Source organism: Ixodes scapularis, unplaced genomic scaffold, assembly GCF_016920785.2.
Source record: "Ixodes scapularis isolate PalLabHiFi unplaced genomic scaffold, ASM1692078v2 PGA_scaffold0__279_contigs__length_252992795, whole genome shotgun sequence".
Classification (NCBI taxonomy): Eukaryota; Metazoa; Arthropoda; class Arachnida; order Ixodida; family Ixodidae; genus Ixodes; species Ixodes scapularis.
Genome location: NW_024609835.1, coordinates 60,614,197 through 60,640,281, shown reverse-complemented (window position 1 = coordinate 60,640,281; position 26,085 = coordinate 60,614,197). Strand labels below are relative to the sequence as shown.

Sequence of the window (26,085 nt, the reverse complement as noted above, 5' to 3'; positions counted from 1 at the left end):
GAACTTGCGTACGTCATTCTTATGCCGTGTGATGCGCTGAGAAAAGCTTTTCGTCTCGCCGACGTAAGTAGCGGGGTACTCTGCACATGAGATCTTGTAGACCACTCCTTGTGGTCTTGTTTTTGGGCAACGATCTTTGGGTCGTGGCATGATGATAACTGCATGGTATCCTTGGACGTTTCATTTTCTACAGGCGTCCCAGTTCCGTTGGCAGTCACTGCAGCCAGAGGTGTACTCGAGAAAGATGAAGACTTGGACTCAAGAAGCAGCCTCAAAATGGATGAACTGTGTCGCATGCTCGAATTCTGTCTCGGCAGCACATATTTCAGTTTTCAGGGTGAACTCTTCAAGAAAGTCAGCGGAACTGCAATGGGTGCCTCTATCTGTCACGACGGCAAATCTTACCATTGAAACAATCGAGCAGAGAGCGCTACGATCTTCCACCAGCGAGCCCAAAGTGTTCTTGCATTATGTGGATGACTGTTTCTCTATTTTAAGGAAACCAGAAGTCAATCATTTCTTGGCCCACCTCAATTCCATTGAGCCTGCCATTCAGTTCACCGTTGAATGTAGAAAGGAATACACATTACCGTTTCTAGATGCACTGGTGAAAAAGCAAAGGGGAAGAACTGAAGTTCACTGTGTATAGGAAACCAACGCACACCGGGCACTACCTTCAGTTTGACTTGAACCAACCAGAGAGTCACAAGGCATCAGTGGTCTCCACACTTCTATACAGAGCAATGACTACATATCTGCTCATCAGAAACTGACAGAAGAAAAGAAAAGCAAACCATCATTGCTGATTTGAAAAACAATGGCTACAGCAACAGCTTTGTTGAGCGCATCGCCCGTCACAATGGTTGCACATGCCAAAACAAAAAGCCATCAGAACGCTTGTAGCTTCGGCCCATCGCGCGCATCAGCGCCCCCTATGTAAGTGGGACCAGCGAGGCACTGGCAGGTGTGCTAAGGAAAGAAGGAATCCAAATGTCCCACAAGTCTGTGTCCACACTGGGACGATTCATGCCGCAACCCAAAGATCGCCTCCCAGAAACAAGAGCACAGGGAGTGGTCTACAAGATCCCATGTGCAAAGTGCCCCGCTACTTACATAGGCAAGACGAATAACTTTTTCTGAGCGCATCCCACAGCATAAGAACGACGCTAGCAAGTTCCATTGTGAGCGCAGCGCCGTCGCGGAACACTGCGACGTTCACGACCATCCAATCGACTTCGCAAACGTGCAAGTGATTGAAACTGAGCCACAATTCTGAAAAAAGCTTTTCCTGGAGTCTTGGCACATTCAACACACACACAGGGAAACATAAATAGGTTCCTGGGTGCTTTGCCAATGTGCATGTCCATGGATTGCGCCACCTGACGACGGCAACAAATAAAAAACCATCTGTATAAATAAAAAAAATCTTTTAGCTTTTCCACTCTGGTGAAGAAGGAAGACCAGAGAAGCTGTACTATGGTGGGACCACCTCAAGGAGGACGCCTAGAGGACGTCTAGGACGACTTCTAGGACGACTGCAGGGACGTCTAGGACGACCTGAAAAACGATGCCTAGGACGACCTCAGTGACGTCTAGGGCGACCTCAAGGACGACGTCTAGGACGACCTCAAGGATGACTTCTAGGACGACCTCAAGGACAACTTGTAGGACGACCTCGAGGACGACATCTAGGACGACATCTAGGACGACGGCTCTCCACTCTGGTGAAAACCAGAGTGGAAAGGCTGGAAAGGTGGCCGCCATCTATGAGCAACGGCGGCATCCAGACAACCGGAAAGCCGGTTGTCTGGTTGCCGCCGTCGCTCATAAATGGCGGTAGCTGTCCAGGGTTTTGTGTCGACATTTATTTGGTGACGGACATGAAACTGGAGAAACTAGCCCTTAACAGCTCTGCTGTAAAAAGAAATTTTGAGTCGAAAATAATTGAGAAGATGATGAAAACTGCTGATGGTCCTCGCGCTATTGCACTGTATAATGCAGAGGTAAGATTTTTTTAGAATTTTTTGTGAGTGGCGAAAAATGTTGTGTATCCCTCGGCCTAGCACATGCATGGACGTGAGGACGGTGGCGAAATACGTATGTATTTCTTTGTTTTCTGCACTTTTCAAGTATATTTGTAAGTGGCGCCTGTGTGTGTGTCTTCTTCCTTGTGTCCATTGTTTTTTTGTGCCTTACATCATGTTTCATGACCCTAAATATGTTTCTTCCCTTCTTTGCCTTTGGCAAGGTTTCTTTCCCTGCCGCCCACTGCACTGCAGGAAATATTGGTGTCCAATAAGAATTTGACCATTTTCCCAATTAAATCTGATAGACTCAAGGACAACTTTTCTTGGCATTTCCAAGGAGAGGAGCAGAGCGCACGCTCAGCTTTAATCAGGGCTCATTAGGGGAGAGGGCACGTGTGTCCGTACCTTTGACTGCATTGCCAAAAAAAGTTGTCTTCAAGTATAGCGACCATACATAGAAAAAGCATACTAGTACCTTTGGCTTAGGAGCAGCACTAAACAGCTCATTAATGCGCTTCTGCTTCAGAACGTCGTCCTTTTCCAACAGGCGTTTGTGCAGCCACGGTGGATGGGCGACGCGAGGCACAGGATTTGGTATCTGAGAGGACAGGAGTATTTTTTTTTTACACAGGAACGATACAACAAACAGAACAGCTGTCCGCAATACTGAAAAGGGGATGAACTGATTTGCAAATACGACAAAGATTTCCCTTATCGAGGAAAGCTACGACAAGGTTATCACAAGCTACAACTTACTATAATGTAGGAATGAAGCATTCACTGTAACTACACTACTAAAATAGTATTTTAGGGGAGTAACTAGCTCTTAGAAGCTGTAACATGCAGCTTACCTGCTGTAGAGCTGCTGGTATGGTGATGATTTTCTGAATGGCACTCCCCAGTCGCTCAATGTAATACTCCCAATCAAGGATCTATAAAAAAAAATTATAAAGGAATTACACAATAAATAGTTTTCACGGCGTCACAATTTAACCGAACCAGTTAAAACAAAAAGCAGGGTCCAATCGTGCTATGAAGTAATCTAGTAGGTGCATATCAATGCTACAACAAATGACCTGCAAACATCTATGTTAAACAGAAGAGTGTTTCAAGCGAGTTTTGCCCTGTGCTTGGAGGTCGACTGATGCCAAACAAAATGTCCACCGAAAGGTGGCAAGGGAAAAACGTACCGAGCGGATGTTGAAATCTTCCGCGGAAGATGCCTTCAGCCATCGCCTGAGGTAGTGTCTCTTGACACTTGGCTCGGCTTGAAATATGGCCAAAGGGATTGCCCTGGAAAATAACAGGAACAATATGTCAAATTACTATATTGGTCAGTTGCGTGTGCGACATGAAGTAACGTCGGCTTCAGTTTACAATAGCTGTATTTTTATGTGCAACCTGGAGAGCGTTTACCCTCTTACATGCTAAGCTCCACAATATTGCTTGGGATAGGAACCTCTCGGTGTAAGACGTTTCGGTGTGGGGCGTTTCGGTGCAGTCTTTTCGGTGCACTGACACTTCGGTGCATGGACTTTTCGGTGTGGGACTTTTCGGTGTGCGGACATTTCGGTGCACAGACTTTTTGGTGCACGGACATTTCGGTGTAGGGTCAATCAAAATCGCAAGTTTTTTTTTTTTTTTTTTTTTTCTTGTTTTCTCTAAAGTAATAAGCACTATTTTAGCCAAAAATGATTCTTTTTTTTTGCACTTTATAATTTTGTAGGTTTGATCATCCATTTACGGTCACTCACTGATATACGACCTAAGTGACTATGTTAGGCGCAGCACTAGATGTATCACATTGCGCTTACACGTCGGGTCGATACAGGCGTTCTCGGCGTCTTCTGTAAAGGTATTGGCTTTATTACTGGTAATCGGCGTAGGAAAGGCCCCAACAGCAAGAAGCTCGAGAATGTTGAAAATTACCTGAGACTATGGTAAAAGATCGGAAACTTTGTGGAACTTTGAGATGTCCTTGTTCCTACGTCCTTTCTTTTTCCATGTTTCCCATCTTTTACCACAAACTCGGATAATTTTAATGTGTTTTATGTCTTGATTTATATTACAAACCTTGCAACGTGTGACAGATAGGAAGAACTTTAATTTCTCCTGTCAGGTGTGCTAAACAATCAATGCTATACGATTTCGCGGTAGATGCACATTTGAAGATAAGTCGACTCTCGGTAATTCAAAGTCGCATAATTCAAATTTTAGGTTAGTTCGAAGCATGGGCCTGGTCCCGGCAATCGTATGTATAATGCTATGGGGAAAAACACGCGGTAATTCGAAGGCTAAATGTTGGGAGCTGGTTAATTTGAAGGATTTTTTGTCTGCGCCTGAAGTCCGGAAACCCCGGGAGCGAAAAAAATAAATGCCAAGCGCGAATACGCAACGCCGGACCCACGGCCGCGTCACTGGTGTCGCCACACTAGGGGTGATGCAATCTGATGCAATGTGTGACGACGCCACGGCGCGCTGCGGCTCGGCGGCGAGGAAGCAAACAAACAGCCTTGCGCGCGCGGCTGTTTGCTTACTTGCTTTGGGCTCTGCTCTCCCACTCTGCGCTCTCCCCTCGAGAGGAGAGAGGGAGGTAGGTGGCGAGAAGGTTGGGTTGCGTCAGCGGAACCGCGGAACGGCACGCGAGCGGGAGTTTTGACAACGAAGAGAAGAAGATCCGAAAGTGTGTTGGCTCGTTCGTACATGCTTTCTCACAGCCCAACAATCGCTCCGTCGCGTTGCTTTGGTACAATCACGATGGCTCAACGGAGTAAGTATTGTGCACTGGACCTCGCTACCAAACTTAAGGTGCTGCAAGAAGTCGAAGAGTGCGTCGTCAAAGCAGATGTCGATGTTGACAAGCATGTCGAGGTCTCTGGTCCGCTTTCGGACGTCGAAATAATCGAAGTGGTTAGGCCTGGTGTGGTGGTGCAAGGAAGTGACGATGACTCTGACGACGAGGAACTCTCACCGCCGTCGATTCCCGCGCCGAGTGCCGCTGATGCGGAAACTGCATATGGCGTCGTAGAACGTTTTTTCTCGGGCGAAAAGAATGCCGAAGACGCCTTACGATGCATACGTAACTTGCAGAGCCGAGTGACGGTGGCGCGGATGCGTCAGCGAAAACAATCTAAGATCGACCAGTTCTTCTCCTAAGTGAGCACTGAATAAAATAAACTCAGTTTTATATGTGCTTTTTTTAATTCGAAGTTTGCTTAATTCGAAGCATTTTGCTGTCCCTGTGAGCTTCGAGTTACCGAGAGTCTACTGTATTCCAAATTGTCTTGAATTTCATACATAAAGAACTTTTCAAGCTTTATGAAAAAACGATGTGTACGCAGGCAAATTGGTGGATATTGATCATGTTAAAAATAACCCAAGACTGTGGTAAAAGATGGGAAACTTCGTGGAAGAAAGAGGGCACAGGAAGAAGGACATCTCTAAATTCTGCAAAATTTCTTAACTTTTACTTAGGTAATTTTCAGCATTCTCAAGCCTCTTGCTGTTGGAGCCTTTCCTACACAGATTACCAATAACAAAGCCCATACCCTTTCAGAAGGTACTGAGAACGGCTTTATAGAACCAATGCACAAACACGATGTGATGCATCTAGTGCGTACAGTGGAAAAGATACACCGGCAAGCGAGCCATAATGTCCAACGTCTCCAATCCTGACGCAGGATGGTACTGCGCCTAACAAAGTCACTTAGGTCGTATATCAGTAAGTGACCATTGAATGGATGACCAGTCTCCAAAATTATAAAGTGCGAAAAAATTAATTTCTAGCTAAAATAGTGCTTATTACGTTAGAGAAAACTAAAAAAAACTCGTGATTTTGATTGGCTGTGCACCGAAAAGTCCGTGCACCGAAAGGTCCTACTCCAGAAAGTCCTAGACCCATTTTGTTTAATTGTATCACCTTATAAACAAGTTTTGGTATGTCTATTAGATATTTTTAAGCCTCGGTACACCTGATACTTTTTAGCACTGTAAACATTACCAACGGCACACAATTAGGCATAATGAATTTGCAATCCGCCAAATGGCCAGGACCTGTGGCTTTTGTCTTTTGGTAGATGCTGAAATCCTGGTTATACCATTGCCCCTACCCCCACCTCACTCACGGTTCTGCCTTGAGTGAGTGAAACTTGATCACTACTTGTGCACAAATATGTTTCTGTTTGTTATAAGTGGACAGTGTTTAATATACAAGCTACATATCATTGTCTGTTCCACTTGTAAATAGTTACATTCCAAAATAAAACATCAAGATATTGGGTTACGTACCAATTAAAGGGACACTGAACCGAAATTTCGAGCTCGTAAAACAAGGCTGGACGGATAGGCGGGACACTACAAAACCCAGAAACATCACTTATACAGCGATATCTCTAATGGATCGCCATATTTTTTTGGAAAGAAATGGGCGATTGAACACGGCCGACGAGGCCGATGAGACAACTCATGTCACGATTCTCCCATTCCCTCTCCTCCTCGCTACGTCCCGTCGAGCTAGTGAATCGAAGTGAGGAAGGGAGAAGCGAGGCCGCTTCCTTTCATTCACAAATTCTCCCGGTGGACAATAATGTCAAAAATCTAGCTTGATCGTGCCCTTCTTTTCCGAAAGTATGGCCATCCATTTGAGATATCGATGTATGAGTGATGTTTTGGAGTTCGTAGCGTCCCGTCCAACGCTTCTGCGACCTTATTTTGCAAAATCCAAGTTTCGGTTCAGTATCCCTTTAAGCATTACAGTAGTCTGAGGCTTTACAAGGCCCAACCTTTCTGTGACAGGAGCCCCTTCTGGCTTCTTGGAGATGATGAAGCGACAGCTAAGTCCTGCATCTTTGACCATCTGGTCCCCAAGGAACTGAAAAGCGTACAAAATAACAGCTACTTTACTATACCATCCTCCACTGGAGTCCAGGGAAGATGAGGCTTTGAAGTGACACAGACAAAGTATTCAGAAACATAAAAACACTACATATTTTAAATAGCCATAAAAAAAAAAACAGAAGGAGAAATTTAGCCTTTGGCAATTACTGCAACAAAGTTGTAATAGAAGCACAATACTAGATCTGTTGAAATGAGCCACAGTCAAAAAAGCCAGAAGCAAAGGCAAGAAGAGAGAAAATGCAAAGTGTGGAAGTGAAACCCTCACCTCTGCCAGCCTCTTGGCAGTCGAGATAGAGGTTGACTTCTGGACACCATAGTCCTCCAGCTTCCGCGACATGCTTCGGTTTTCAGAAATGAGCTCGAAGAGCTCCTCATCCGGCATACTCTCAGCCTAGTGGAGCAAAAAGTATGGAGAAGATTAAAATTGTAGGGTAACAGACAAAAAGAAAAGGAAACAACAGCAACAATAGTGAAACATCAAGAACCAAACAACCCCGTAATTCTGGTGGTGCTGCCTTCGGCATGGCTACGGAAGTCGTCGTACGTTCCTAAGGAGCCGGGTAGTTGACCTACTGAATTGCCTCTTCCAAACCAACTCTGTTGTCTTCTGACAGAGAGCTTACTTGACTGTCTTGTAGGCTGCCCGGTATGGTGGCTTTTTAGTACCTAATGGACTGAAATTAGAAGTACCTAACTACCTTGAATGTGCTGGTTTAACACCTGCCACGGTGCGTAGGGCAACGGGCAAAAGACGCATGCAGGGGAATGATTCGGATTTTAAGCACACTTGGTCGCCTGCCAAATATCCGTGCCGACCCAAACTATGTGTCTTTGCACGCATCGCATGTGAACAACCCTCGAGTCAGCCCAGATGACGCTCCCAAGCACCAGTCTGTGCATCTGTGCATTCTCTGTGTGTCGTCGCAAGAAAAAAGAAGTAAAAGAGAATGATTTGGCCACACCGCGAAAAGAGGCAGCAATTCTGCATGTGACGGTCTGATCAAGAAATCAAACTACAGCTGCAAATTTTGTCTCCAGGCAGCATTATGGACTTGGGCAGTTTGCATTTATAAGTATTGATGGTTGGGCAATGTCTAGGTGCATGTATGATAAATTAATACCTTGTCTATAAACAGACTGAGAGATGGGCATTCATTTGGGAGTATTACGGTATTCCCTGCCACGCCTTTTGTGTTGCTAATACATATGAGATTTTATTCATGACACAATGTACACCAAACACTCAAAGAAAGAGTGAAAAAGGGAGATAAGTTTGTTGGAAACCTAACTCCCCTGGTTTCTGACCATAAAATTAATTAGCATGCCTGCACCAGACTTTAAAGGGCCCCTGAAAAGACAAAAAATGTTTTTTTTTTAAACAGTCTGGTTGGGACACGTGTGTCAAAGAATTAATTTTACGCGAAAGAAACTAATTTTTTTAGAGCAATATTGACGGCATGAGACGCAATTTAGTTGGTAGTCACCTCCTTTCCACTTGTTTTTTCTCTCGTCATTTCGGACACGTGGAGGAGAAGTGGATCAGCTTGGCGATTATGTTGAGGTGGAAAGAGTGTATGACCATTCTGTGACATCATGGACTTTGCGTGCAGAATTTAAAATAAATCTCACGCCGTCAACGTTCTTCTAAAAGTTTTTTATTTTTATTTTTTTTTTGCTTAAAATGAATTTTTTTGACATGTGTGTTTCACCCAGACTGTTTAAAAAACTTTTTTTTTTTTTTAAGGACACTTTAAGGTATTATTGTTGTGGTTCAATCTTGAAATTACAATTTCGTGCACTTGTCCGACCTGTGTTACTTCTGTGAAACAAATTCCTGGCAATTATGGGACAACCACAGACTTTCTCCGTTGGTAGAGTGCCTGCTAACATACAAAAAGGCCGTTTGCTGTAACGCAAGACACAAGCTAACCTTGCTGTAGAGCACGTCAAGCCAGTAGTTGGCAACCTTGGCCACGGCAGTGTAGCACTCCTCCAGAGTCTTGCCCTTGAGGAAGGCCTCAAACACAGACGACTGGAAGATCTTGATGAGCTGCAGCTCTCCACGGCGTTTCACCTCAAAGCCCTTCAATTCGGCCAGGGAGCCGTCAAAGTTGAACACGGCGTACCTGATTTTAAAAAAACAGATCATTCTTTACATCTAAGTCAGCATTGGTAATCGTTTTTATGTTACTCCGCAAAACAAATTTGCAATAAAAAGTGAGGTCCTTGAGAGTGGGGGTCCTACAATCATTTGCTTAATGGTTATTGGTTCAGAACCAAACATTAATTAAGGGTGAAAAAAAAAAAACAGAAAAACAAACATAATATAGGGGTACATGCTAAAATCTTGAGTACTGTTGCAATGTTATATCGAAGAATAGGCGATGCTGTGCATATGTTGGCATCAAATTAATTCAGTGCTATTATCTCTCAATTACAAGAAAAAATTGTTTAAACACAATCGAACAGGCTGTGCTGAATCTCCAGAAAGTTTCTGAAAGGATGGCCAGCAGTGTTTATAAGGGCACTTGAAAAAATGAAGACTGTTCCACTTATGTACCTAGTAGCCCTGCAGCTTTCCTTTCTTGTAATACACCAAAGCAATCGGGGGACCCAGAGCACCTCCATACAAGTGGAAACATGCTTGTCGGACATTTCCAAGACTACACACCAATATTTCAAAAGACAAGGTGACATGTTTTGGCAAGAAATGTTATAAGGTGACGAAAACCCCCAAAATATACAGTAATGGGCACCTTTTCTTTAGCTTTTTTCCTTCCTCTTTGGACGCTGGAAGAATCATGGCCAGGTAGGGGCCGTCCACTTCGAAGAAGATGGAGTTCTCCGACCGCTGAACGTACTCTAGGGTCTCTGGGTTCACCAGCTCGTGGTATTGATCATTTGTGTTGACCTCCTGCAATGTGTTTCATAAAACAGCTTGAGACTCAACTCAAGGCACAATCTACACCAAGCGAAATTTGCAATGCCACACTAGTGAAGCAGTGTCTTGGCGAGAAATGTCAAAAAGCCTCCAAACGCAAACCTAGATATTTTTGGGAATTTAAGAGAGCCATATGCACACACCGTCGAAGCAGCTCTCGTTTTCACAGCCATTATAGTTAAACCTAGTTAAATCTCGATATAACAAAGTCATCAAGAATGTCCCCAGAGGCATCTTCATATCCCAAATTACGCCGAGATTTCTATTATTTAGGAGGGGTACTTGCCTTCCCGTTCCCCTAACCTTGCTATTGGGTCATGTCCTGTACATAAATATAGACCATAAAAAAATACAGGTATTCCAAGTGATAAAGTAGGCTTTGGGAAGAGACTCGCTCTCTTCCTAAGTGACATTTTTGTTTTTTTATCAAACAAACAAAAACATCAATTAGCAGAAGAAAAAAAAAAAAGACAGAAAAAAAAAAGAATTTGAACATTCTTCAGCTTAAAAGTTCAGTTTCAGTGGCTAGATCCTCTTCCATTACCAACATGAACCTCAATTATAGTTAGTTATGATAAGGCAGCAAGTGAGGACAATGTGCACACCTGAACCATGATGTTGAGCACAGCTCCAGGATAGGAAATGGTGAGCTTGGGCTTCTTGGCATTACTGGTGCGGATCACAAAGTTCTCCGGGAACGATGCTGGCAGCACACACCAGATGCCGTCTGTGTCCAACTCCAATGGGCGCCTGCATAATGTTCAAACCAGTATGGCACAACACAATCAACTTAATTCTTCGACCAAATGCTGCAACTTCAGATCCGAAATGTAAAACATGAATTCACCTATAGATTGAAAACAGAACGAGTATGTTTCTTTATCATTTAGCTTAGTCCAGCTTTACTTTATCCCTTACTTTAGTCCAGCAATGCGTGCCTCCGCATCCATCACCTGACTGCATTTTCTGGATAAATTTAACACGGAAACATTTACAGTACCATATTTTCCAGACTATAAGTCACACCCTAGTATAAGTCTCACTTCTGTATATATAGAGCTGTTTTCAGGGAAAAGTCGGTATATAAGTTGCACCTCTTTGCACGGTTCACATGATGAATTTTTTCGTTTTATGCGAATTGGTATCACAAAATTGGAGTTTTGCACAATCTGCTAGTTCACACGTTTCGTTTGATGCACAATTTTGACACTTTGACTTGCGAGAAATGCCCAAAGCACGACACTGTCTGGCGAGGGCAATCCACTGTTCCGCAGCAAAAGCACTTAAAACGTGCAAAATGAGAAGGCAGTCGGCTTTATTCGAGCATACACATGCCGAGCGAACGAAAGTTTAAAATGCCAGACAGTCCTGAACCAAGCTTTGGATCACTAGGCCTAGCCTAGGCCAAGCCACGAAGACGACGCAAGCATTAAAGCGCCGGCAGATATTTCTAACAACCTACTGGAATCTGTGACGTCTTACAAATATCTTGGTGTTCACATTACTTCTAACGTTTCATGGAAATTACATACTGATCATATTATCGCTAACGCTAACTCTATGCTTGGATATCTGAAAAGAAACTTCTCTTTAGCTCCAATATCATTAAAATTGCTTCTGTATAAAACTCTAGTTGGTTCAAAATTAGAGTATGCCTCATCAATCTGGGACCCCGGTCACACAACGCTTGTGACCAACGTTGAAGCTGTTTAAAATCGTGGAGTATGTTTTATCTATTCTAACTATCATCACACCGCTAGTGTATCATCTATGAAAACCTCATTGTCCCTGCCTCTTCTTTCTTTACGGCGAAAAATATCTCGGCTATGCCTTTTCTACAAAATTTATCACTTCAACGCTTCACTAAAAGATAAGTTATTCCTTAACCCCGCATATATCTCTTCACGCATTGATCATCGTTTCAAGGTCGGCATTCCTCACTGTGAGACATCAGCATACAATGACTCCTTCATACCAAGAACGTCTTCTGAGTGGAACCACCTTCAAGCATCTTTAGCAGCTATCCCACCACTTGATTTATTTAAAGAAGCGCTTACTAATCACTTTTGTTAATATTTTGTCGAATCGATTGTGTTTTAATCACTGCGTTTCACGTTTGTATTTTTTTATGAGTGAATTCTTATGTGCCCCATCCCCTCTGTAATGCCCTATGGGCCCTGAGGGTATTGAAATAAATAAAAAAATAAAATAAATAAATAAATCTTGACACACTTCTTTCAGTGCCGCTAAATGATCAGCCAGCCCCAATCCTTTCTTTTACATGTAGCAGCACAGCTGGAGCATGGCAGATAAAAACTGTTCATCAAACGGAAACTAAGAAAGACACGAAAAAATGCCCTGCAATGTGTGTACACCAGCCCATTTACCTTTCAGTGTTACTGGACTGAAAGGGAAAATGGGGCACTTCTACATTTGAGAAAAAACGCTGAATTGCGTTCATTTGGCCTTTAGAATAACAGATATCAAAATTATATTTCAATGAGACGCGCCGGAGAGCCATACTGTCGAGATCGGTTATAACGAAGTCGGCTATAACGAAATGGCGGTTACGACGAAGCGATCACGATTTCCCCTTTCCTTCTGCACTTCATTATAACAGAAGTTGGTTATAACGAAATAGCGGATATAGCGAAGTGATTTCCGATTCCCGTTGACTTCGTTATAACCGGTCTCGACAGTACGAGCAATTTCAAAATAGGACTAAAGCCCCGCCTCCCTAGCCTTGGGCAGCCAAAAGATCCGTCGATGACGTCACATACAGCGACTGTCTTTCGCGTTTTTCTCGCGTTTAACAATACTTACGCAGCAAATGGTTTGGGTATTCGGGTTCACGGGGTAAAAATACACTAGAATTCATTTCTAACTCATTTTCTGCAAGAAGCTCCGTAGCTTCCCTTGAAGCAAAAGAACAAGGAACCACGGTGGAATTAGGCGACCTCGGTCACATGTTGTAAAAGCTTTATTGTCACTGTCTTGAATATCCAGATTGAGCCTCTTTGGGGAAACCGTTAAATTTCTCGGTTTCAGAGTCAGCTATGAAAAGTGTCGAAAAGTGTGGCAACAGCAGTGCCTCCTGAAAGGGGCAACACCACCTATGGCTACGTAGTTACAGTGCTTTACAAAAGATGGCGCGCGGCACATAAAAAAAAAAAAGTGTCGCACCGTGAATAAAAAAAAATGCATATAAGTCGCATTGTTGTACAAGACGTACCAAGAAAGATGTTCGAAAAAAAAAAACGTAACTTATACACCGGAAAATACAGTAATTGAAACTGTCGGTGAAATCTCCATAATGTATTTACAAGAAAAGTTATGGCTGGACTTTGCCAACAACCATACTTTTGCAGAGTTGCCTTTGAGAAAGATTTGTTGAAATGTCAAGAAATATATGGTAAAAAAAAAGGTCTTCTAGTTTTATATTTCCTTGCTTTTACTGACAAACAAGATATGATATCAAAACTTTTTAATGGTAGTGTGAAGACTACCAACATGCTTCCCAACTTCCTCCCCCAAATGTTTCTTTATACTCTTCAGAAACTCAGAGGCAGTCTTATAAATAACACGACAGGCAAACAATTAGTTTATAGTTATAATGCAATTATTTGCAAAGGTGCAAGCGAGCTGGACAAGAGTGACGAAAATAATCCCTGGAGAAGGGATTATTTTGCATTTAATTGCATTATAATTATAACCGTAAAAATGTGCAAGCTTCACCCTTGTTGGTGTCAGACTGGTGGTGGCTGGTAAAACCCGTTTGCTCTACTGACGTCTAACCCCTGGTTAGCTCAGTTGGTAGAGCGCTCCACCTGTAATGGAGAGGTCCCGGGTTCGATACCCGGACCAGGCGGATTTTTTCAGTCGCTCACCAGTCACCTAGCTGTGTTTGGAGATTTATGTTTGTCCTTTGTCCCTCTTGTTCCCCTTCTCCAGGGATTATTTTCGTCAAACAATTAGTGTTTTTGACAATAAAGTATTCTGCTTTGGTTGCAGCTTCCTCTCTTCCATGAAATTAAAAATAAATAGCATGCAGCAAAGATATCCTTGCACTGTTGAAGATTATAAAGTTTAAATATTTCCACTTATCAACCGACATATCAAAAAAAAGTGCTGCCACTACATAGATAAGAAATGACCCTTCATTAGCACCTGTTTAAAATCAGTGGCAGAGAACGAGCCACATGGCATGCTCACCCAACTTGCTCCACAAGTTCCCTGGCATGAGTAATGATGCCGGCCCCTGTGTGACACACAATGCCTGCCATCTCCATGCTGTACCATCTGGCTCTGGTAGAATAGAAAGCATGCAAGTCATGTGTCGCTGGAGTAACATGAATGGAAACATTAAAAACGCAAAGTAGACACAGACATTCCCTCGCGGGATTTTTTGTAACAGCGCGTGTCTAAGATATCAGCTCCTTGTGCTTCCTACTCCTATTTTTCTGGACTATGAGATCCAACTATTTGACCAATTTATGACAAAATTATTGTCACGGATATTTTACCATCACCGCTGGTGTTATAACATTAGAATCTGTTACTGCTCAAATAGGGAGTAAACCTGTTTGTTAAACCCATCTTTCTTTGCATGAAGTGAAGTATCTTTCAATTCTATAAATTTGTTGTGTTGACCATGGTTCTTTTCTATTACGCAGTTTCATTTCACTTAGTATATTTTTATGTGATCTGAATAACATTAAATAAAATCAAACTGTACTAGAGATTCTAAGGCACAAGGACTAAAACAATAACAATAAATAAATAAATCTAAATAGCAGTAAAAAAAGGCAATAGTACAATAAACTATATTAAAAAATAAACCATACTTCAAACAAATGAGACTACACTATGCTGGCGAGTGCAAGCTTCATGCACTGCCTCATAGTATTTCCACCAGAAAATATACAATATCCAGCATAAGAAAGCTAGCTCATTAGCAGTTTTCAATAACGTATATCAAACAAAGCTGCCCTTAGAAGGACTCCAGCTTAGAGGGAGTCTGTAATAAAAGCAGTAATAACCCATCTTTATGAAATGAGATTGTGTGAACTTCTTGTAAGTTAGTGGTAAAGAGATTTCAGCAGAAGCTCCATACCCTTTTCTCATGACGTAGCCATAGAAAGAGTTGAGGATGCACTTGTGGGCCAGCTGAAGGGAGTCATACAGGACCTCCAAGTTCTTGGCTGCCTTGATCTCTGCAGCATCTCCTTTCTCCAAGGCCTCGGCTACATTTCTCTTTGCCACCTAGAAGGGGACGTTTACCACTCCTAAATGGTGGCCTCAGAGCAACACTTTCATAGAGGATCGAACGCCGCTTGAAACGCTCGGCTGGCAGAACACTTGGAAATAAAATCAAGATTTCTCATGTAACCACGCTGGTCGCTGGTGAAAATAACTGTACTCTTTTCTTTTTTTTTTTCCTTGTCAGCTTAGGAATTGGTTACAGCACATACAAAATGCTACACATACATTTTGTTCAAGCAAGTGCGCGCGCCCTTAAATGTTGTCAGAATTATCTTGTGATTCTGAGTAGGCGCTTATCCAGTATCTTACCCTAAACCAGTATCTTCCTCTAGTACCCCCCCCCCCAATCTACCATATTTTCTTGCATAATAAATGCACCCCCCACAATGGGCATCAATATTTTGACTTTTTTTTTCCCTCCCGTAATCAACGCACCTTTAATTTTCGGATCCGCGAATCTCAAATTGCGTTTAATTTAGCAAGCCACCAAGCCAGTTTTCTTTTGCCGCCAAGCAATCAGGCAAAGTCAAGCCAAGTCAACCCAAGCCAGGCTGCTCTCGTGATGGCCGCAAGTGCGTAGTTGCAGTAGTTACAGAAATGATCAACCGTGAAACCGAGTGTCGCGCACGCTTGACGAAGCTTGGGTGGAGGAATTGCCGAGCCCCGGACATTCTTCGCCCATCGGATGCATTGATGTCAACAAACAAGCCGTCGTCTGTGGTCCGCTTTCGGACAGTGAAATCGTGAAAGTGGTTAGGCCTAATTTCACATACTCCGGGTAAATGCGTTTGTTTAATCTGCAACAGAACGGCACAGCGAGGTGCATGTTCTACTGTAGGCTGAGAGTGTCTGGCAGCCTCTCCGTGAACGAAACTTGATCCGTGCTAGCGGGCTTCGGAGTTCAGGGGTTGGACTTCGTAGGAGTTCTTATATGCGTAGTCGCCGATTATACCTGAATGTGCCCGCCGGGTACTAGCAATATATATCATCTAAGAATGGGCGTGTTGCTTTTCGTTTTTCATGCTGAGTGAGCTTCGTAGGGCGCTTTTCCTTCGGCTAAAGGCACCCCGAAAGCACCCTAAAAAGGTTTGCAATTTATAAAGCATGGTTATTGTGGTGCGCCCCTGGACCAGCCGTGGGTGCGCCTCCGTCACTGGAGACGTGCCACAGTACCTTGTCGTGTCAAAAATTTTACCCCGTGTAATGAACGCCCCCCATGCCCCACCCCCGCCCGCCCGCTCGCCCGCCCCGCGTCTTGCCCCCCACCCTTCCCCCTCCCCCCCCCCCCCCCCCCCCCCCCCCCCCCCCCGCAAATATATATGTGTCAATTTTTCGGGAAAAAGTGTGTTCACTATGCGAGAAAATCAGTATTTGCAGATTAGTGAAATATTAAGCCTAAAAATGTGCTGTTGTTGGCAAGTAGGTAGTACTCCAATTTTGATGCCCACACAAAAAAAGTTGGGGTTGCAATCCATGTTGTGAAAGTAATTGGCCAGTGAAGCTGTGGTATCACCTGCAACGATTGCCCACAGCACTATACACCCTTTTCATGCAAATGCCACCAGGCGGTGCTCCAGCCTTTGTTGTCCCAGAGAACTTCCGGTTCATAAAAAGATTGAACAAAGCCCACCCTAACACCACTGCTTGAAATGTCGATGAAATGTTTAACCACCAATTCTCCAAGTGAACGCCAAAAATATAAAGAAGGGCGGGATCTGTTTAAAATTTTTGAATACTCTTGTAAACCAACTTGCCTCCTCCAAGATGTTAAATTGTCCAGCGGAGGGCCCTCGTTAAATCTCCAACTTTAATGTATGTGTAGCATTTATGCTTTCTAGCACTGGTGATATAAGCAAGCTCGCCAGGCTTGCAAAGAGGGTGCGACCAAAAGTCGCTTGGGACGCAGGAGGCAGTTTATGTTTGTAAACAGCAAAAGGGTCTATAACAACTCATTCTTATGAGTTGTGAATGTGAAAGCATACACGACATTCTTCCACTCCCTTTTTCGTCTCCAGCGTATTTGGGTCGACGGCAGAGTGCGCCCTCTCCTCGCCGTTCTGACCTTGGACGTTTCATGCGCTGACAGACACACAGCGCCATGGGGTGGCGGTCATTGAAACTGACGCGCAGCGGCCAATGGGAGCCTCATCGACGCGTGCCAGCCAATGGGACCCAAGCCAAAATCCATCAGCTTTACTCCGCTCCTTTGGGATCGGGGAAACTAGGTGCCATTTGGGGCTAGGCTTTTCGCGTGGTTTCATAGCTGGGAGATGGCTTCACTTGGAGAAAGGATTTAAGGTGCCGTTTGGCGCGGCTTCAAATGATGACGTCGGCTCACTCCATGGGACAGTTAATGCTTTCACATTAAAAGTAAATGCACTGTACCAAAACTTTTTATAGATCAAAGGCTAGTGACGTCACTCCCTACGTCTCAAGATGCTGTCACCACTGCAGCTTGCGCAACAGTAATCTTTACTTGGAAACGTATGCGGTGAGCGCTACATACTTCGCATTGTTATAAGAAGCGCCTTATCATCAATTATGTGGTTTGGATGCTTGTTTAGTGCTTGTTCTTTATTGGAATGAATGCTGTGCTCTATGTTGTATACGTGATATGCACTTTTCACTTCAATCGCTGAAGGATTGCTTTCTGTAAAGACGACGGCACGAAAAAATTTCAGAAATCCGACCTGTGAGTCGTATACAGCTTCAGTGTAAAAATCACCAGTTAGTCTTTCATGGCTGATGAGAAATGCATTATAGTCTAGAATTTTTTTTCTCATAAATTTTATGTGATTAGTATTATCTGAGAAACATTTCAAGTTTGGAAACACCATGCCTGCATCTAACATCTTGAACTGTGGAAATAAATGAATGTCTGCCTCGATAAATAAAACACACTTCGCTACTGCTCTATGTCAAAATACCAATAGCTCCAAACACAAAGATCTAAGAACCTTGAGTAGAGCCTTGAAATCGTAGCGACGGTCTCTGAAGTTACGGACGGTGTCCACATAGAAGGAGTTTTCTTTCTGGCAGATTGTGGTCTCCCGAACTTCTGTCCGGGTGATGTGAACCTTCTTGTAAGCCTTCCTGCAGTAGTCTGATAGCAGAAAAAATAAAAATCAGTATCTACTAGTACTTAGATTCCATCTAAGATCATTTCTATGCACTACATTTCCTAAGGGGCATTGCTCATGTTATGAAGAGTCAAACAATATTAGTAATGTCAATGTCAAGATTTCTGTGGTACGCATTCAATGGAGAAAAAAGGGGGGGGGGGAGACAAGGGGCTTGGCTCATCACTGCAGATAACGTTCAAATTTTTCCCGTTTTCTTTTTTTGTTTTTTTTTCTGGGTGACAATTTATAGTGTTTAAGCCACCTGCTATATCAACAGAGATGTAAATAAAAGAAACGGAAACATTCCTGTTAATCGGCTTGGCCTGGTTTGCTACAGAAAAGCGTAGTTCACTTCTATCTTAATCAGCACAAAGTCATGCAGTCTGTATGCTTAGGTAGCTGAAAATAGCTTTTTGTTAGAGTAAATCTCTATCAGCTAGCAAAGCCTTTTTAAATTAAAAAAAAAAAAAAAGATGTAGCAATAATGGAATGAACATTACTGGCCTTTGTGGCCCTCAAAACTGCAAGTCCATATATAAATATTGTGTAAAGCTATTTTCAATGCTAACAAATCCTAATAACACCAACACCAGTTACAGAGACAATTGAACAAACTTCCTCAGCATTAAGACTTGTATGCCAAGTCTGCTGTCTATTCCCAGACGAGGTGTCAACAATTCAGCAAAGAGATGGGAACATTCTTCTCCTTTCTTTCCTCTTGCAATGTGCAGAAACCTATTTTTAAAGTTTTCTATGGGAAACCTCAACAAGCGATAGGTGCTTAGGCTATAAGTAGTTCACACCCGGTTGCATGGGGTTTTAGCGGGCAACCTAAAAGAGACTGTGGTCTATGTTTCAGACCCTTAGGGTCAGCCACTAACCTGCTAAGCGCTTCTTCTCCATGGCAGCCCTCTCCTCACGGGGCAGCTCATGGAAGGCCCTCTGCGGAAGACCCGGCTGGGCCGGCGGAAACCGCTCCATCTCCAGCTGCTGCTGGATTCGCTGGAACTCTGCCCGACTTGCCGGCACTGCTCGTGCGCAGTAAGATCAGTAAGATCTTGAGTGATCTGACATTTTTCGTTAACACTGGCGTCTACCTGGGATTAGCACAGCCCGATGTGGCATGCCGTGTCAAGTCACACGGTCAAAGTTGAGTTGCAAGGGATTGCTCACTGTCATTTGGAATATTGTAAAACTAGACTGGTACAGACTTGTTACAGCACTCGGGCGTACGAAAAACGGCTTTCGTTAAATGCAGTTCAATATCTGACAGAGCATACTCAGACTGAGCATATTATTTTAAGGTTAACAGTTCTAAAACAATGTGCACGGCTCTCAAAGGTTTTTGATACAGTCGAATCTCGGTAATTCAGTCGCATAATTCAAATTTTCGGTTAGTTCAAAGCATGGGCCTGGTCCCGGCAATCATATGTACAATGCTATGGGGAAAAACACGCGGTAATTCAAAGGCTAAATGTAGGGAGCTGGTTAATTCGAAGGATTTTTTGTCTGCGCCTAAAGTCCGGAGACCCCGGGAACGAAAAAAACAAATGCCAAGCGCCAAGCACAAATACGCAACGCCGCAACCCGTGGCCGCGTCACTGACGTCGCCGCACTAGGGATGATGCAATCTGATGCAATGTGCGACGGCGCCACGGCACGCTGCAGCTCGGCGCAAGGAGGTGTTGCTCGGCGGCGAGGAAGCAAACAAACAGCCTTGCGCGCGCGGCTGTTTGCTTATTTGCTTTGGGCTCTGCTCTCCCACTCTGCGCTCTCCCCTCGAGAGGAGAGAGGGAGATAGGTGGCGAGAAGGTTGGGCTGCGTTCGGCGGAACCGCGGGACGACGGGAGCGGGAGTTTTGACAACTAAGATCCGAAAGTGCGTTGGCTCGTTCGTACGTACTTTCGCACAGCCCAACAATCGCTCCGTCGCGCTGCTTTGGTACTATCACAATGGCTCATTGGAGTAAGTACCGTGCATTGAACCTCGCTACCAAAGTTAGGGTGCTGCAAGAAGTCGAAGAGAGTGCGTCGTCAAAGTAGATGTCAGTGTTGACAAGCACGTCGAGGTCGCTAGTCCGCTTTCGGACGTCAAAATAATCAAAGTGGTTAAGCAACACCATTTCTGCCAAGGTTACAATTGGCGAGGGCTCTGCAATTACTGTGCAAGCGAGCTATCTTTCGGTCTTTCTGAAAAAATAGCAAATTGTGCAAAAAAATAGGTGTGGGTTATCTTTCGGGGGCGGGGCATCTCTCAAGATACTACGGTAGGTTTGAGAGGTTAGCCACGCGGACAAAAAGAGAAGCAAATTAAAGATATTTGCAGATTCCCGTATTGTACAGAGCATTACTAAGCTAACAAAGAGGTTCAGCAAGCAACACTAATGCACAAGTCATCTTCACCGGTGGGTAATTCTGCCTAATCATCGTGAGCAAGGAGCTTTTGATAAATTCTGCAAGAGCTAACGAGAGACAATAAGAGAGAAAAATATCAGAGGAGAAGGCAAGCTAACTGTATTCTCCCCTCCAGGTCCAAGGCATGGAACGCCGACAGGTTGCGCCAGGCTTGTTGAAGTCACAGGCTGCGCAGTCTGCCTCATCCACCATGGCCGAAGGCTGCAGCAAAGTTACGGCGTTTGTGAGATGCCACAATCAGTCAAAACTGGGGTATAACAAAATGGGCACAAAGTTTTTACTCAGCCATTACGGCATACTATTCATTGCCTGCACAAAACCTGGTGAAAGCAGTTGAAAGGTGCATTCACTAAAAGAAAAGAACTGTCGTCCTGCAACCTTGAAAATGCCTCCACGAACAAGGTCGAAATTGTCAAGGTTATGTACCGCTGGCTGTTAACACAAGCTGGATTGAGGTCTCTTTTAACTCATTCCTTCACTGCACACCCGCTTGCATGCGACCCTTTTCTATCTTCGTTCAAGAACTGAACCGGGGCGCTCGAAACATCGACCCATGTGGGACTTGGATGACACTGCTCACCTGAAGTCGGTTTGTGAGAATGATGTTGGGATACATTGCCCCAACGTCAAGATGGTAGATGATGGGTTTCTCCAGCCTTGACGGGCAGTCCCGAAGAGAAGCCAATGCAGTCCTGATTTCTTCGCACACCTTTCGATTAGACGGGATAGAAGCAAATCCATAACATTGAAAGACTACAAGGGAGCGTTCAGTAGCAGCTCCCTCAGCTCCAAACGGAATAACTCGAGTCAAAGTCCTCAAAGGGATGCTGAACCGAAATCTGGATTCCACAAAACACGCGGCAAAAGCGTGTAACGAAATGCTAGAAACACTAAAACATCACTCATACAGCGATATCTCGAACAGATGACCGTTTTTTTTTCAAGAAAAGGAGGCGCATTTGACAGAAATGTACACGTCATGTTTCTTCAAGAAGGAGAGAGAGCAGCCTCGCGTCTTCTCCGCCTCGCCGCCTTTGAGGGGGAAAAGCGAAGAGAGGAGGAAACGAGGTATCTTTACGTCACGCGCCTCGTCGGCCTGGTTCAATCTCGACCTCTTTTTCCAAAAATACTGCCGCCCATTCGAGATATCGCCTTACGAGTAGTGTTGTAGGGATTGTAGCGTCCCGCCTATATCTCCTGCATTGTTTTTTTTTAAATCCAAGTTTCGGTTCACCATCCCTTTAAAGCACCTACTGAACAGCGAAAAAAAAAAAGTGTGGCTTTTCAGCTGTTTTTACGCAGTTTCTGCTTCCTCACCTGTGGCAGACGTCTCCAAATAAAATGGAACAGACGCCACCAAGCACAATCGCTTTTATTTGACACCGGCATTAAATAAGTTTCGACAAGGCCGTTAGAAAAAAAGTAAGTGATTGCAGACATCAGCGCTGCTGTTTGAAGCGATCCAAAGCAATTGAGCCCTTCGCAGGGTGGTGCAAAGCCGTCTACTGTTATAAAAACTGACAAAAACATCATCGGCACACGCAAAATCGGTGAATTTGCGCTGCAGGTTACAGCACCTTTATACGGCCATCCGTTTGTTCTGCACTTCTTTACAAACTTTGCATAAAATGTACTAGGGGCGAAGCTCCTTAGGGTCTAGCCTTCTCCGTCCGTCCGCCCGTCCGTCCAGCCGGTGTCCATGCGCACATAAAAAGAAAAAAATGTTTGCGCAGTCGACAGGATTTGAACTTGTGCGGGGAGACCCCAATGGATTTCTAGTCCGTCGCCTTAACCACTCGGCCACGACTGCGGGACGAGTAGGAGGCTCTGAGATGTGGTAGTAACTCAAGAGCTGGGGTTTTTGTCATGGATGAAACGTTGCATGTAGCCGCTCAACGTCTATACAGGAGAGGGCGCTGCGGTCAAATGCGTATATAATCGCGTTAAACTTTGCATACATTGGCTCAACGTTTACAGACGAGAGGGCGCTGCGGTCAAATGCTAAAATGCGTATATAACCACGTTCCATACCACACATTCTCTTTCTGACATGGACCGTTGACATAAGCGTTGGAGATGCGTTCCCACAGCTTCTAGCGGATCCAAGCTGATCCGCTAGAAGAACCACTGGCTTTGCATTTCATTGATTATAAAGCAGTAATAATGAAGTCGAAACGCAACCCGGAACTCAGCACTACCTATGAGCAATAAAAAAAAAGCAGCACCACCTATGAACAATAAAATCAGTATCATCAGCACCACCAGAGCTTTGCCCCTATCAACATCATTCACCACGTGGAGATCCGGCTACGCAAACAAAACATTAATCATGATCATATTCTGCGTGAGTGCACTACTGCACACCAAAGTCACGTACGTCCATATCCTGCATTGCTCTGTTCAGCATGAACACGACTTTTATTGATAACCAGAGTTTCTGTGCAATGGCAATCAAAATACAACGTCAAATGAATGTTTACGTGGTTTATTATCATATCCAAAACAAGAAAAATTCACTCCAAGGCATTTTTCAAAAATGAGCCCGAGCTGAAAACGAAATACGAGGGAGTCATTCGTCTTACCTTGAACCCTATTCATTAACAAAAATGAGCAAACCGCAGACCCACGCCGCAGTCGACGCAGCTTCTACAGACAGTTTGTTTGTTTTTTCTCTTTCAGCACAGAAACTTCGTCAGCAATACGGAAATACGTCACTGCACCCTCTTCACTCCTCGTGCATTGTCTCAGGACTCGGTGCACGAGAGCGCGACTTCTTTACTTTGGGGTAATGTGCACCGGAAGTTGCTTTTTGTCGTCTAGTGGAAAGATTGTAAGCTCCTTGCCTCCCGGAACTGCTACTGAAAGCACCCAATGAAGCAAAGAAAAGAGAAACCTAACTTTTTCAATTTATTTGTGACAGGGAAATTGGAAAAACTTACAAGAACACACACTGTCTTAAGGAATCATGAGTGTGCTTGTCCTCATTTTACTTTCTCAGTCTTGGGTAAATTGGGAAAGCCATACACCAGCTTGACTGCGGCTTTACACTTTTTTCATTAAGGATTAACGACTTCCTTCATCACTTTTGTAGCCATCTCTTTTCTTGAGATCCTAAGGGCCCACTCACACACTTGCAACCAACCGAGACGAGACATGTGGACCTGTTGCGAGTACGACCGAGAGAGACGAGACCTGTTGAAACCTCTTAAAATTTCTTAGGACGAGAGCACACTGGCATGCTGGCGCCATCTATGGGGTGGAACTGCAATTCACAAGAGCAAAGGTTTTGCGGGATTTACGAGGTCAAATGTGCGTAATACCTATGAGAGAGGCTCCTTTATAGCGTTAAAAGTTTTTCGAGCCAAGAAAGAAAGGATGATGCGCGAGAGAAATAGAAAATAGGCCGGACCGCCAAGTTTAGACCCAATAGATGGCGCCAGTGTGTCCTCTCGTCTTAAGAGATATTAAGAGGTTCCAAGGCACTCGGTTCTAAGAGGTCGCAAGTGTGTGAATGGGCCTTAATTCTGCTTGACTGAAGGTTAGTTTCTAATGTGCTGTTTGGTACAAGAGAGCATGTGCAATGAGTGTAGATACCTTATTTTTTCATAGGAAAGGAGCACACAAACCTCGTCAAAGTTGAGCACTTCCTCAAAAGGCACTTTTTCTTCAACCTCAATGGCGTGTCTGAGAGTTTTTGGCACAGCATCAATCAGGTTCTGGAATGCTTCTGGAACCTGCATGAACGACGGCTTATAAGGATAAAGAAAAGTATTTTCACGTGTTTTATGTCGTAGGACATTTACCAATTGCAGTACGAGATGTTACATTATTATTGTGTTATGCATTTCATAGAATTTTCGCTTTCTTGCCCAGTCTACTGGACCAAACAATTTGCCAGCACTTAAAGGGTAACTGCAAAGAAAAAAAGTGTATATATAAACAGCCTAATAGACCGATCTCCTGAGGAGTTGCGCGACGCCACCGCTACCGCGGTGCATTCCGGTACCTGTAGTTCTCCCCAGTTTTCCGGCTGCGTCGGCGCGCATTGTACGCCCGGCGTTTGGAAATGTTCGGGTTAGCACGAGACTTTTAGCCAGGTGTTGACTCATGGTTTTTAATCGGTGGCTTCACATGGTTGTATGCCACGGAGCTATAATGACAGCACCAGGCAAAAAGGCCTCGGATATTATGTCTTCCCGCAAGAAAGAAGCAAAGAAAGGTTGCAGAGCCGGACAGAGCGGCAGGAAAAATAGCGTTTTACGATTTGTTTCGCGATTTGCTTCATAATTTATATCCAATTATTGCACGTCAGCTAAAATATGCAAGATTACAGGGCACGAAACATACAGCGTGCCGAAATGTTCTGTAAGCTGGAATCTCTCTGACCCTTTGCTCCGTAGCGGCCTATTCGTTGGTCTATCTCAAATAGGACCTCCGCACTGCTTTGCGGAGACCGTTTTTAATACACTTCTTACTCGATGTATTTTGTTGGTTATAACCGATATTGCGACGACGTGTTTCAAGCACAACTGTGCTTTAAGGGATCAGGACAATCACTAAAAAAGAGCAGCGATTCCCGATATGCACCACTTGATATAAAACAACTTTTTTTTTCCGGAAGCAGCCTTCAGTTTTTTTTTTCCATACCTACGCACAAAGATTACATAATGCAATTTAGAAGTGCAACCCCTAGTTACCGCCAAAAATGTAACAAACGAACCTCATCCATTTTGTGGTGGTCTATTAGGCTGGTGTTACTGATCCATTCTGCATTAGCACCAGTCGAGACCGCAGAAAAAAGCTTCCCCCGTCGGGCGACTGTTAGCGCTCGGATCTTGCGCAAACAAAATAAAACTGAATAGAAACTGTGCACGGAGAATCATCTCCACCCCAGGCTTTCAGGTATTTGGCATGGTTGCTTCTTTTTGATAGATGCCAATTATTACGGCGCGTCAGGCATGGCCTTTCTGTAGATCAGTTCTTTGAGTGCAGGCTTCTCCCGCTGTTCATCTGTACTTTGTCGCACAGGCTGTCAACCGGAATGAAACAACTTCTAGAAAACTATCGCTGACCGAGAAAGTCTATTTAGCTCCTCTTACTTGATGGCTGATTAAATGTTATGCACAAGACTGAGCACCACCAAGCTCAGTTTTTCATCACATTTGATGCTGTTCCGTGGTGCTACACCGAGCCGATTGTCCCGCGAATTTTCTTGTTCTTTGCTATTGCACTAGATGTTCACTTGTTTGCAAGGTAATTGAGACGTCCGTGAAGTCGGAATGCTCGAGTAGTGGCGCCGTTGTTTTTTTGTTTTGTTTTTTTCCGCGGCCGCAGTGGGATTACCCCGTGAACGGCAGTAAGCTTACGCGTTCACGAAGACGAAGAAGCAGACGACAAAGCGATTCTAAAGCGATAAGACGACT

The 26,085-nt window shown here is 44.1% G+C and overlaps 1 protein-coding gene across 1 annotated transcript in view; it reads right to left on the bottom strand.

Annotated features, from left to right (window-relative positions):
- Positions 1 to 26,085, bottom strand: part of LOC115318912 (DNA polymerase epsilon catalytic subunit A) — a 101,025-nt gene that overhangs the window by 51,239 nt on the left and 23,701 nt on the right. Inside the window, exons 13-27 of the mRNA XM_029978640.4 lie at positions 24,289 to 24,396; positions 21,243 to 21,371; positions 20,761 to 20,863; positions 19,130 to 19,276; positions 18,084 to 18,229; positions 14,978 to 15,126; positions 14,077 to 14,169; positions 10,470 to 10,614; positions 9,680 to 9,837; positions 8,854 to 9,049; positions 7,189 to 7,314; positions 6,809 to 6,897; positions 3,218 to 3,320; positions 2,879 to 2,959; positions 2,503 to 2,625 (exon numbers count right to left, since the gene is read on the bottom strand). Coding sequence (XP_029834500.3) covers positions 2,503 to 2,625; positions 2,879 to 2,959; positions 3,218 to 3,320; positions 6,809 to 6,897; positions 7,189 to 7,314; positions 8,854 to 9,049; positions 9,680 to 9,837; positions 10,470 to 10,614; positions 14,077 to 14,169; positions 14,978 to 15,126; positions 18,084 to 18,229; positions 19,130 to 19,276; positions 20,761 to 20,863; positions 21,243 to 21,371; positions 24,289 to 24,396 — 1,896 coding nt within the window. The remainder of the gene's footprint in view (positions 1 to 2,502; positions 2,626 to 2,878; positions 2,960 to 3,217; positions 3,321 to 6,808; positions 6,898 to 7,188; positions 7,315 to 8,853; positions 9,050 to 9,679; positions 9,838 to 10,469; positions 10,615 to 14,076; positions 14,170 to 14,977; positions 15,127 to 18,083; positions 18,230 to 19,129; positions 19,277 to 20,760; positions 20,864 to 21,242; positions 21,372 to 24,288; positions 24,397 to 26,085) is intronic.